This window comes from Porites lutea, chromosome 9 (assembly GCF_958299795.1).
Source record: "Porites lutea chromosome 9, jaPorLute2.1, whole genome shotgun sequence".
Classification (NCBI taxonomy): Eukaryota; Metazoa; Cnidaria; class Anthozoa; order Scleractinia; family Poritidae; genus Porites; species Porites lutea.
In genome coordinates this window covers 4,490,001-4,502,468 of record NC_133209.1, presented here as the reverse complement: position 1 = coordinate 4,502,468, position 12,468 = coordinate 4,490,001, and the positions used below count along the sequence as shown (strand labels likewise).

At 39.7% G+C, this 12,468-nt stretch overlaps 2 protein-coding genes and 2 non-coding genes across 4 annotated transcripts in view; 2 read left to right on the top strand and 2 right to left on the bottom strand.

Annotated features, from left to right (window-relative positions):
- Positions 1–1,726: 1,726 nt before the first annotated feature.
- LOC140948278 (dorsal-ventral patterning tolloid-like protein 1) lies at positions 1,727–9,762 on the bottom strand. The gene is made up of 7 exons (XM_073397508.1): positions 9,471–9,762; positions 8,355–8,387; positions 6,890–7,483; positions 5,797–6,165; positions 4,275–4,652; positions 3,664–4,050; positions 1,727–2,337 (listed from the first exon to the last, which is right to left on the bottom strand). Exons 1-7 carry the CDS (start codon positions 9,514–9,516, stop codon positions 2,270–2,272), a joined length of 1,875 nt encoding a protein of 624 aa, XP_073253609.1. The 5' UTR covers positions 9,517–9,762; the 3' UTR covers positions 1,727–2,269.
- The window catches only part of LOC140948279 (lipoxygenase homology domain-containing protein 1-like), a 12,191-nt gene continuing 4,309 nt past the window's right edge, over positions 4,587–12,468 (top strand). The window contains exon 1 of the mRNA XM_073397510.1: positions 4,587–4,776. Coding sequence (XP_073253611.1) covers positions 4,770–4,776 — 7 coding nt within the window. The 5' untranslated portion in view covers positions 4,587–4,769. The remainder of the gene's footprint in view (positions 4,777–12,468) is intronic.
- On the bottom strand, positions 10,524–10,596 carry Trnai-gau (transfer RNA isoleucine (anticodon GAU)). Its single transcript has one exon. It is a non-coding gene; the product is annotated as a tRNA-Ile (tRNA).
- Trnat-agu (transfer RNA threonine (anticodon AGU)) lies at positions 11,158–11,231 on the top strand. Its single transcript has one exon. It is a non-coding gene; the product is annotated as a tRNA-Thr (tRNA).

The window sequence follows — 12,468 nt, the reverse complement described above, 5'->3', positions numbered from 1 at the left end:
TTGAGGATTTTCTCGGCAATAGCTCCCGATCAAACTAACATTCACAAACCGCTGACGAGAACGATGTCTACGTCCAGACCGGAGGCACTTAACAAGCACAAAAATGCTAAACGCCAGGCCAGTGATCCGAGCAACAGTAGGCGTAACCGTCTTTCAAGCACTCCCTGTTCAACCATCGATCACTGGAAACCAAAGTTTGATGGCCGCCTCACGGCTGCTGCTAAGAAATTGAGCGAAGAGGAGCTTCGTTTGCTGGAAGAAGACATTCTTAAGCCAGTGGACGTTTTTTTCGTTTTACGCCAGATACGAGAGGAGACTGTGAGTAGTGACCAGTTATTTCAGTAAGTCAGCTGTCGTGGGTTACGTATACAAGCATTGACGTTACGTTTACTCAAAAAGCTTGTAATATTAGCTGGCCGATGTAAGGTAAAGACATCATTAACAACATTTGATGACATTTTCAGCCTTTGAGGCTTTTCTTTGTCCACGTTGTTTCAATGACTGCTCGAAGTTTATATCACCATAGGAATGTACAGTATTGTAAAAGCGAAAGAAAAAGAAAAGATTATAAATTAACAATGTTGTGTAACGGTCAAAAATAAAAATAAACAAAAAAAAATATCACGTGACATTACCTTAAATTGGGTGCATTAACCAATTTCTAAATTAAATTGCAGCAACTGTGTTTTAAAATTGATAAAGAAATAATTTTTTTTGGTACATAAATCGAGAGACGACAATGTACTGCTCAGTGCAAATAAGATAATGGCCTGTTTCAGTGGAGACGGCGTTTCGCGCTAGGTTCACTCCTTCTTCTCCTCGTAGCTTCAGGGGGCGGGAAACCTGGGAACGAGCATGATATTCATCAAACGAATCTCTGCTTTCGGCATAATGTCCTTTAGATCCTTTAGCCAGCAAAGTGTTGCCTAGCTAATGTTGAAAATCGTAATCCTAATCCTAATGTGAGAAATTAAAAGGTAACAACTTCGAGGGTTCTTTCAATTGCGCTGTAGCATAGTCAGGATATCATTAAAGTCACGCTACTTTCGCGTTCCATTAATGAATCGATTATTTGAAAGTTTGAAAGATTTCATTTACCATCTCGTTGCCTAGACTAGTATCAAATTGAAATCTACACTCCTGCATCTATAACGAGCAGTGAATTTTTGGCTTCATCTTCTCAGCATTCGGTCCGATTGAAAAATCTTTGAATGCATAAAATTGCTTTATGTACGTTTATATCAAATTCAAACAAAACAAGCTGGCATATGAATTCCTGCTCACTTTGCGCTAGCGCGATGCAGAGTCTACCTCTACTAACGGTAATAACCTTTCAAATAATAAATTCGTTAAAAATCTGATGGAATCTTGGTGTGTACGCTTGTCTATTTGGCTTGACTGTAAACGTCTCTAGCGTTGTTGGACAGGTCGCGATGCAAAAGTAAGCTGAGCAGACTGGGCCTCATCGACTGCTCTTGATGGTTTGGCTTTAATAATTATCCTTCTTCATTAATTCGAAGGAGACGTAAAAGAAACATTATAATGATCAATCTTGAAAAACAGCAGGAAAGGTAAGGCATATAATCTCATGAGACTTTTATCTCTCAAGGCAAATATGGAAGCCGATGAACAACAACATAGTCACATGAGTTAATTCCTCTATTCCGTCGTATAGCATTTTTCGTACAGCTAGTATTTAAGGTAAGGTTCTAAAGTAACTCCCCCATCAAGATAAAAATTTTATTTCCAAACTTCAGAAAAGTCAAATATCCGTTACCAGTTCCACTCTTTTACCTTAATGACTAGAAGCCCTCCAACCAAATAGGGCTTTTCAATGGCAAAAAGCAGGCTATTAACTTATTTTAGTACAATTGCAATAACCGATAGAACTTAAAGATCACTGCTTTTGTAATAGCAAAGAATCAGGCCCTAAAAGCGTGTTACTCCAATACAACACATTAGCACTTCGTCGAGACTATTCGCCAGCGCCATTAACCTTTAAGTCTTTAAGACTATCCACTGGTTGATTGCAAAAAACCCAGTTGCCTGACAAAATGCACTTAAAGCATAAATTTACATTATGCGCTCTGCTTTAACAAGGCCAGGAAAGCGAAATTGTGATCAGAAGAAAAATAATAAGTAAGTTAAGGTAGAACAGTTTCAAAATTTCTGTAATGGTAAGACATAGCTAGACATACAATGACATATGGCCTGCTCCCAGCACTCGTGTCGTTTGCCGTTGGAACCTTGGATTCTTTTAGCAGGTCATTCAGCGGAAGGTACAAAGGAGGACTGTCAAAACCATGGTGAAAATACTGCCTTTTAAGATGAATGCATCTGAAAGAAGGAAATAAGTACGGTTTATAATTATTATAGTTACGGAGCATATTGTGAAATTAACAAAGGCATTAAGCCTAATATGCACATTACATTAATTACAAGGTTATGAAACTACAACCAGTTGCAAAAGTTGAGTCAGTCCGACGAAAAAGCAGTCTTTTTTTACTTATTCGTGCTAGTCACACATCTGTAAGAAGACTCACCTTCTCCCTCTCCTCCATGGCCATTCACACTTGTTCTTCCAAGGTTTGAGCATGGTCTTGTATTGCTTAATAGCAACTTTCACAAAGGAGGAGGGAGAATCTCATAAGGTCAAGATCATGGACATGCCATCTATGCCCAAATACGGTACAGTGTCTCAAGTATTTTTGCAACTAGTTGTAGCTTGCCAACTTTCAATTGGAACCAATTGCCTGGGGCTAGTGATTCAACTTGAGTTTCAACATTTTGACGTCATTTCATGATGTGTATCACGGTCCATTTGTCATTAGAAACCTTACGGATCCGAGGACGGCAAAGGCAGTGAGTCCATTTGCGCTGTTCCAATCTTCATCGCCATTATTCCAACTCACTCACTTTGTGTAGCCGAACTTTTCCGGTGTTCCTCATAACCATAATATTCAAGTTAAGAAAAAGAGAAAAATTCTTCCTGGCTTATTGTTGCGTCCACCATAAAACGTGAAACTAGGCACTTTCATGCACGTCTTGCTTGGTCGTCATGCAGTGACGGCAAAGAAATGTATAAAAAAGCACTGTACGTGCAGAATTGTTGTTTTTGCTAATCTAAAACTATGGCTTTTCTGACGTTGCCATTACTGTCGTCGTTGCTTAAGCTCTTTAATAGCGAAGCTCGCGCCGCGAGTGGGCAGAGCCCCATAGCTAAGGAAATGTGATAATCTACCCTTCCGAGAAAATTTGGTAATCACGTTACCCTACACCGAGCGAGCGACCGTCCGTTCGCACCATAGGCATACCAATGTAAAATAACTCAATCAACATGTATGGCAACGTGACTAGGAAGTTTGACGTTCTAGTCGTACAAAACAGCGTTGTAGTCGTTCAAAACAACGGCAAGGGAAAGACAAAAAAGCGTGCTGCACGTGCAAATTTGGTTTTTGCTAATTAGAAGAAAAAGTGTGCTGCACGTGCAATTTGTTTTTTTGCTACTAGATCTATTAGTCTTGAAGCCATTTTCATTGTCGTCTCCGTTTAGCACCAAACGATTTAATTTTTCTGTTTATAAGTATTATTAACCAGAGCTTCGCTTTTAGTCCTGGCCAAATCTATATAATAGCTTTTGAACAGGTGTTGCTGATACACTACCTGACTTGACGCGTGTGACAAAGTAGGTAGCATGAAATCCTGGCGCCACTGATTCATCTCTAAAAACATCTCGACGATTATATCCGTCAGACTTAAAACGCACGTACATCTCTCTACCGCTAGAAAATATGGTTTGAGGAGTGGGCTCAGAAGAGCAGTAACGTCTTAGCAGTGGACTGATGGCGTCCAGTCCATCTCTAATTTCTAAGACATCAGTGCAGTTTGGGTCGAGGTTGATTTGCCTCAAGAACACAAATGCCACTCTGTAGTTCCCAGTGACATGGATTCTCCAGATGCAATCTATGTTGCCGGGATAGTCTTGTGCAAAAAGGGGGCTGGTGATGTATCCCCGGTGTCCTGTAAGAGTTTTATTCCACGGACAGCCATCTGAGGGAAAAAGCAAATAGCTGCTCTAAAACATGCAACTGAGAAGATTATAGCTTGCGCGTGATTAAGGTTCTATATCTTTTCTTTCCTTTTTTTCCAAAGGATGTAAATCACGTAACGAAGCCGCCAGCGTGAGCTTTTTTAAACGGAGGAAAGAGATTTTTTCATACTAGATATTTAGAGAACAGACAGGGATTCGACTCAGAGTCTTCATGACCTCATACCTGCAAGACTGTTAATAGCTTCAAATGTTACGTTAAATCCATTGTGGTTTGAATTCTTGTCAGTCACAAATCGTAGCCAAACATCGCTTCCGCTAGCATATATAGGAGAGGGTTTTGTACTCCCACAGTATGTGCCAAGGAGCTTTCCTTCAGAGCTTCGTCCCTGGCGAACCTCAAGGAAGTCGCAGTCACAAGTCTTATTAGTGCACGAATGGATGTGAAATTCAGCAGCGTGGTCAAAGAACAGACGCACGTGATAACCTTGTGGAACCGATATGATCCATGAGCATTCCTGTTCAGATTCGTAGTTATTTGGAAAGTTAGGACTCATCAATGATCCTGACATTCCTTTTAGGGTTCTGTTAATCGGACAAGGGCCTGTAAACGTAAATCACCAGTTAAACAAGCTCGCATAGCCAAGCAACAAGCCAACGTACTCGGGAATAACCGATCATTTGGCTCAGCAAATCACTCGTCCTTCTTAATACAGGATCGATGGTGGGTAAGTATCAGGAAACTTTGAGTTAGTTGATTTTAATCTATCCTTAGTGAAAGGGAGTGGTATTGACCATTCTTTGTTTTTCTTCGCCCTAAAACTAGGCATGTATAATTCAGTTGTAATTGGTTTTGGCCTGAGGGTTTCCCCACTTAACATAACGGAAAAAAATTAACCCAACGTCAGTTTGTCACACGATTATGGCAGCTTGAGGTCACAAGTTATGAGAGTTTAATGGGTCGTTTCCGAATTACTTAAATTTACCTTCTATGTCAAAATAAGTTCTGGTGATCACTCATTCATACGGAAATGCGGCATTTGTCTTTCAAACGCAAATTAATTTGATTTTCATATGAATTAGTTGTGTATCAGGCCACGTTTTGATAAAAGAGGGTTCGAGCTGTATACGCCAACGGATTAACATACATGAAACAACAACAACAACAAACAGGAAAGACACCAAAGAAATAAATAAAATTTTGACAAAAAGAAATAATTCAAGATCAGTTGTCGGGCCAAGCAGTCACTTCAACTTAAATTTTATTTAATACTCACTTTATCAGTTGAACGACATAATGGTCTTCAGCAGAGGTATATTCATTGATATTTACAGCTTATCCTAGTTTTTCGATTAAAAATGTTTCTCTTTTAAAAATTAATGAAATAGAAATAAAAAAAAAAAGGAAAAAAGCCCACGAGGCTTGAAGAATTGCAGCCAGCAGGCCGTCTCCTGCTTTGGCCCCTGTATAATTGCACCAGAGCGGGAACATATGAGGGACGGACCATTAGAAAACTTATGGGGGGGGGGGGGGGGGGGCGGGCGAGGTACAAAAAAATATTCGCGCAAGGGAAAATTAAATGAAAAGAAAATTCATGCACGCCAATTAACCCTACAAAATATTCATGCTACGGCCTAAAAGAAATTCAAAAAAGAATTTGATAACGAAAAAACATTCCCGCGGCTCGAAAATTCCTCACCCCCACCCCCATAACTTTTCTAATGGTCCGTACCTAAACAAAGCTTACCTTCATGGAGTCCAACGGATTCATACACAGCAACGAAGTCAAGGTAGTGACGTTTAGGAAGAATCATGTCCAATACCATCTTATTCCCACGGGTGTAAATTACTTTATTTGATGCAGGAAAACAGAATCTTCCAAGAATATTCGACGGGGTCAATTCAGTTCCATCATAGAGTATGACGTGACTCTCAGAGCAAGAAAAAGATCCACTGACATTGTAATGCAAAAACGTTAGTTTGAATCGACGTTTCGGCAACGTAGTAACAGACCATATGCAGCGAGTGATTTGTGCTGCTTCCATGACCCTCGGGCTTGTTATTACACCGCGTTCTGCTTTCATGGGATTGTTACTGCTAGAACTTGTACATTCATCTGTGTGGTAATAGTATTGTAAAATATGGTGTAACAAGAATTCAACTGTAAGGGCAGTACGAATAAGTAGTATAATTTTTTATATCGTCGCCAAAGACTGTACCGCGCACTTCTTAAATCAAAGAATAGCGGGGCACGCAAGACCAAGTTCAGTGGATTCTTTAGAAGTTGCTAGTTGAACTGATTCAAGTTTATACTAACAGCTAGATGTGTAGTTTACAGCTGTTTCTCATTGAACACAACCATAGTGAGAAGAAATGGTTATTTTAGGGGCGTTTTAGAGACGATCCACATCATCCACATCATCCACAAACTGGCCGGATGCCGAAACGAGGCCTTCGTTCGGACACTCGTCTAGCCCCCAAAGGGCTAGACGAGGTCAGTGCGGAAGAAATTGAAAAGCACTTTTTTCACGGATTATAATTGACTAAAATAATATGTTACAAAAGTAGCTAAACATTTTGAGAAACGTCGTTAGCGTTAATTTTCTGGTTTTAAATACATTTAGTACTAGTCATACTCGTGAACCAGGCAAAAATAACCTATTTTCTTTGAATACGTGGATAGAACACTGATTTTTTTGGTAATCATATAACTGAAAATATGCCTCGCTTAGCTCCCTTGTGTGAACCCAAGTTCTATATCCTGTTACTTCAATTATCTCCCTAACTTTCCTGCTGAAAGTAGGTTTCGAAAGAGACAGCTTCTGATGACTGAATCTTACCTTCATGTTCGGTGCCAGGACAAGCCCCAGGGAACACATAGGCAGAACGAACGTTAGGATCTTCCTTAGTGTATCGCTCTATTACATTCACGCTGATATTTGTAAAGATATTTGACGAGTAGAACAGGACAATTGCATTATAGATACATCCGTCGAACTTATTCCCTGATAGTCCACCAAGCTCAATTTTATCTGGTTTGCTAAAACCAATTCGTGTCATTCCCGGACGATCTTCTCTAGTATTCTTTTGCTGCCCATCGTCAGCGTTTGAGGTCACAGTCTTCGTTTTGGAATACCTGTTGAACTCCACCGAGTGACGTCGCCCATCACAGAAGGTTAGATTTCCAGGCAAACTCACTGGTACTTCAAATTCTTCACCGTTAATTCTGTAGTAAAAAGTTGCTTTATTTTGTTCGTGGAAAGAAATTCGATACAAATCGTCGGTATCTCTACTTGTTATAAGCAGTAAATCTCCATTGCATTTGGTGGACGAGAACTCAAGTCTCAAATACGCTCCAAGGAATGATGAAGTATCATTCAATTTGTACTCGATGAAACTTGTCTTTGCCCTAAACGAAACCCCACCATCAAGTTCTGTTTACAAGAGTCGAGAAGTAATATGTGTTACAAATTATTTATACATGTATGATCTTCAAAATCAATCTGTATCTTCTCTTTCTGTTGCTCTTCAGTTCCAATTTTAGTCAATGACCTTGGCTAGAGTCATGTGCAAGGTATTTTTGTAGAACGAAAGAATTATAGCCCACTCATGTTGAAAAATAGCAAAAACGTAAATGATGTAATAATAATAATAATAATAATAATAATAATAATAATAATAATAATAATAGTAATAAAACGAATAAGGTGAGTGTTCGCCTAAGGAAACACCTCGTTCATTGCATTGCGTACTATCCCCAATTTACATCTATTTTCTAATCCAAGATGGCCCCGACGCACTGACACACTGAAATGGCCATACCACGTATGTAACGGCAGAATATTTCTTAAACATCGTTTTAAGGAAGAAGTTAGTCTTTCAGCTTGTAATAGGCTGAAGAACTAATGTTTCATTTTTGAAGGGACAGTTCTTGGAGATCACGGCACTTGCCCGGCTTGTAAAGAGATTTTTAATTATCTTTAATCAAGCCCTAGCCCTCGTGGCGATCATAAATTTTAGAGCCTTAGGGAAGATGATTACGAGTAAGATAAACATCCTCTTTCACTATAATAAATTACGAAGAGACGGAGCTTCGCAAAATCAGCTGCCAAGGCAGTAGCATAGACGAATCATAGGTCACGGTAGTCAATCAAACAAACAATCCCCTTTTTGTTTTGAAGGGGTCTTTTCCTCTTTGTCTTTTCTTTTCTTTTCTTTTTCTAAAAAAACGTAGTTAAAAAAACTGGACTTAATTGACATAGACACGAAAAGGACACTTACAGGTTTATTTCATAAAGTACTTACCGTAGGAGACGGTTAGCCTCAAATGAAGTATAGCTAATTAAAATAAACGAAGGAAAAGGAATCATTAGTATTCCTAGGGAAATATGTTTTCTCTTTGAACGAAGATAGCCGCTTTTGATAGCCGCTTTTGATAGCCGAGCTGAAACCTTTTCCGAAATTCATAGTTTTAGCAATCAGCCGAAGCAGCGACTCCTGTAGAAAACATTTTTGTGGAGTGGAACTGATGATATTCTGATGATATTTAATGATTGATGAATGTTAGCAAGTCGGAGCAGAGTCCATTTAAAATTTACAGCTAAATTATTATTCTGTGATGGTCATTTCACTTGTCTTGGCCGCAAGAGTTAACATAAACAAAACAAACCATCTGCCTGTTAAAGGATTTTCACTGTACATTGGATGAATGGAATCCGAGCAAATAATAACATTTCTGCATGAGTCTGAAGAATCTTCAGCTAAAACGAAAATGAAACGTCTTCAAAAAAATCAGATAATTTATTTTTTTTAAAATTGATTTTAATGGAAATACACATTCTGCGAGTTGGGTTTGAATTAAGATATCAAACCGAGCAAGTAAATTTACTCCCTATTTGGTTGACCATAAATATTTATGCCGCGATCTGTTTTGATCTTATAATACTACCTATGTATTGTTGTGCAGGATGTCTGGCGAGTAATTGTAATATTAATATACTTTGCAAATTTAAATTTCTGACAGCAATGTCCCTTCGCTCACGTACTCAACTGGGGGAATAAATTTAAAAAGGAGCAGAAAAATAAACGAGACCATTCTTGACCATTAGCTGTAGTGTTAAATTATTAATGTGTGATTGTGCTGTGAATCGCAATTTTGCTAAGAAAAAAATCAGTGAAATAAAAGAATCGTACATTTTACCGAAATTCATTGAAAGAAGGAAAAGCTACAATCATTAGCAGTTTAATGCTTAAAATTTGTTTTAAAGCATTTTAGTTATCGATTTGTCCAGTTTTCTTTGTCTTAAATTATCTGAAGTTCAATTCTTATAAGCCTCATAAAGGATTTTTGTCGAAAAAACTATTTCTTTGACATGTTTTTTTCTGTTTCATTTCCTTTGTATAATTTAAGAACTGACTTACCTGACAAGAATAGCGTAAGCTGAAGGCAAATACTTTCCGTCTTCATTTCTTGTTTTCATTAACTCTAGCCCCTCTTTGTTATTACTCACGAATCACAATTTATAATTAAGGTTACCAGAGTCACGTGACTAAAACGACAGCTATTTGTCGCAGCTCTGAGTTCGCAGCAACCAACATGACTTAAAAAGCTTTCAAGCGATGTACGTCTCATTAAAGCCACTTCTGACATAAACATCTCACACTGTGATATGTTATGTGCTAATACAATTGTACTTGTACTGACAAACCTTTAACGAGTGAGTGCTCGACGCAAATCAGTTCGTTTATATTAATTTGTGCACGTCAAGTTGGTTTCTAAAGAGACAAGGGATATGCGATAACCATGATACATATCAATATTTTTGTTTAATTCGAAAAAAGTTGTTTTCATCCACCAGCGTTCTCTCCATTGTTGTTTTACTTCCTATTTCACTCATCATTTTTTTTTTGTTTGAAGGCGTTTCAAATGACGCGATCAAATATCTTCTCTCGGAACAAACATTTTAATCTCTCATTTTTATACATTTCCATAATTTCCTAGTTTTTTTTTGTAAGAACAATGCCGGCGACCGTCTCGAGGTTGTTTTGACTTGTGTCTTATCCAGTCAAAAATTTCTTTCAACGATTTTTATATTTGCATGTTTAACATTAAAAAAAATGAAGGAATTCACTTCGATTAAAAATCACTATTTACTAATACAGTCGAGCGGTAAAAACTCCGTTTTTCTTTGTTTTTTTTTGGACCCTTAGCCAAAATGCAAAACGTTCATGCGTTTTCATCAGTGTAGACTGTGTTAGTACTAAGGTACCTAAATTACTAAAAGGTAAGAGGCTTTCTTTACCGCGCCCTTGTTTGATGTTTCTTTGGAGTAGCCGGTGTAATCAAACCGGTGCCAGCAAATACTGAAAAAAGAAAATAGAGAGCTTGATAAAAAGTGCGTTTGGGGAATTGAATGTGGCCCCACAAAAAAAAAAACAAAGCAAAAAAAAAAAAAAAACGGGAGCAATAACAAATGGTCCATGTGAGGATTGAACTCACGACCTTGGCGTTATCAGCACCACGGTCTGCTTACTGAGCTAACGGACCACTTGTTCCTATGAAAGGACGTTCCATTCACTATGATCAAGACTTCATAATGGCCACTCGCGGCTTCGAAGATATGAAGATATGTTTCGGCTTGTGCCCGACCCTGAAGCATCGCGCTGCACGCGGGAAACACCACTGGTAACCACGAAGTTAAAGCGGAGCTTTTTCATTAACTCTTTCATTAAAAACAGCGTTCAGATAGCTGAGATTTCATCCATGTTCAAGCAGTAAGACATCTGAAACAGCCGAGATTAAAATTGCCTTGGAGTATGTCTTTTTTGCCCTCTTTGCTTTTTCGTTTTCAGTCTTCTCCGCGACAAAGCGTGGACTACGTTGGTGGAAATAGGCCAATTCTTTTTTCATCAGAATTTTGAATTTACGCAGCACTTTCCGTCTTATAAAAATTGCATGTAAATTAGTCACCATGGCTTCGAAATGTTCTTTCCTCCTTTTAAAAATAGTTTATAAGATTATCTCTTTATGGTATTAATGAATATCGTATCGAAGGCTGTGATCACTAAGTATTGTTGATGAATAATTTTCCAGTAACTCGGTGTGAGGGGCGCCGTAGCCCAGTTGGTTAGAGCGCCTGTCTAGTAAACAGGAAGTCATGGGTTCGAATCCCATCGGTGCCTTTTTTTGAGTCTGTATGCAGTCAAGCTGAGAATAAAATTGGACAATCAGCCACAAGACAAGCTAAAGTCAAGTGAAGTCAAAACAAGCACAATTGACACACTTTTCACTCGAAAAATTTAAACGGTTACATTTTTAAAAAAAGGGGGAACAGGGGAACAGGGGAACAGGGGAACAGGGGGAACGGGGGAAACAAAGGGAACTAGGGGAACAAGGGGAACAGGGGAACAAGGCAAACAGGGGAACAAGGACTACAGAGAAAAGGGGTTACAGGGGAACAGGGAAATAAGGGGAACAAGGCGAACAGAACAGGAAGGGGAACAGGAGAACAATGGGAACAGGGGGGAATGGAGAACAAAGAGAACTAGGGGAACATGGGAAACCGGGGAAAGGGGGGAACAAGGGTTACAGAGGAACAGGGAAACAGGAGTAACGGATGAACAAAGGAAACTAGGGAAACAGGGGAACAAGGGGGAAGAGGGGAACAAGGGGAACAAGGGGGAACAGGGGAATAAGGGCAACAGGGGAATAGGTTAAACAGGGGAACAATGGAGGAAACAGGGGAACATTAGAACCGGGGAACAAAGGGAACAAGGGGAACAACGAGAGCAGGGTAAAAACGGAACAGGGGAATAGGGAGAACGAGGGGGAACGGGGGAACAATGGGAACAGGTGAACTGAGGAACAAGGGGGAACAGGGGTAGAAGGGGAACAAAGAGAACAAGGGGAAGAGGGAAAGAAGGAAAACGAGGGGAACAGGGGGGAAAGGGGGAGCAGGGGAACAATGGGAACAGGGGGGAATGGAGAACAAAGGGAACAAGGCAAATATGGGAAACAGGGGAAGGGGGGATCAAGGCGAAGAGGGGAACAAGGGTTGCAGGGAAACAGAGGAAAAGGGGAACAAAGGAACAACGGTAACAAGGGGAACAGGGAAAAAGGGAACAGCGGAACGGAGAACAAGGGGAACAGAGGAAAAAGGGGGGACAGGGGAACAAGGAGAACAGGAACAAGGGGGAACAGGGTAACAAGGGTAAACAAGGGCAACAGGGGAACAATGGAAACAGGGGGAACAAAGCGAACAAGGGGAAAAAGGGGAACAGGAAAAGAGGGACAACAGGGGAACAGGGGAAACGGAGGAACAGGGGACCAAGGGAACAGGGAAAGAAGGAAAACAGGGGAACAGGGGAAACAGGGGAACAAGGGAACAAGGGGAACTAGGGGAGCAAGGAAAATATCACG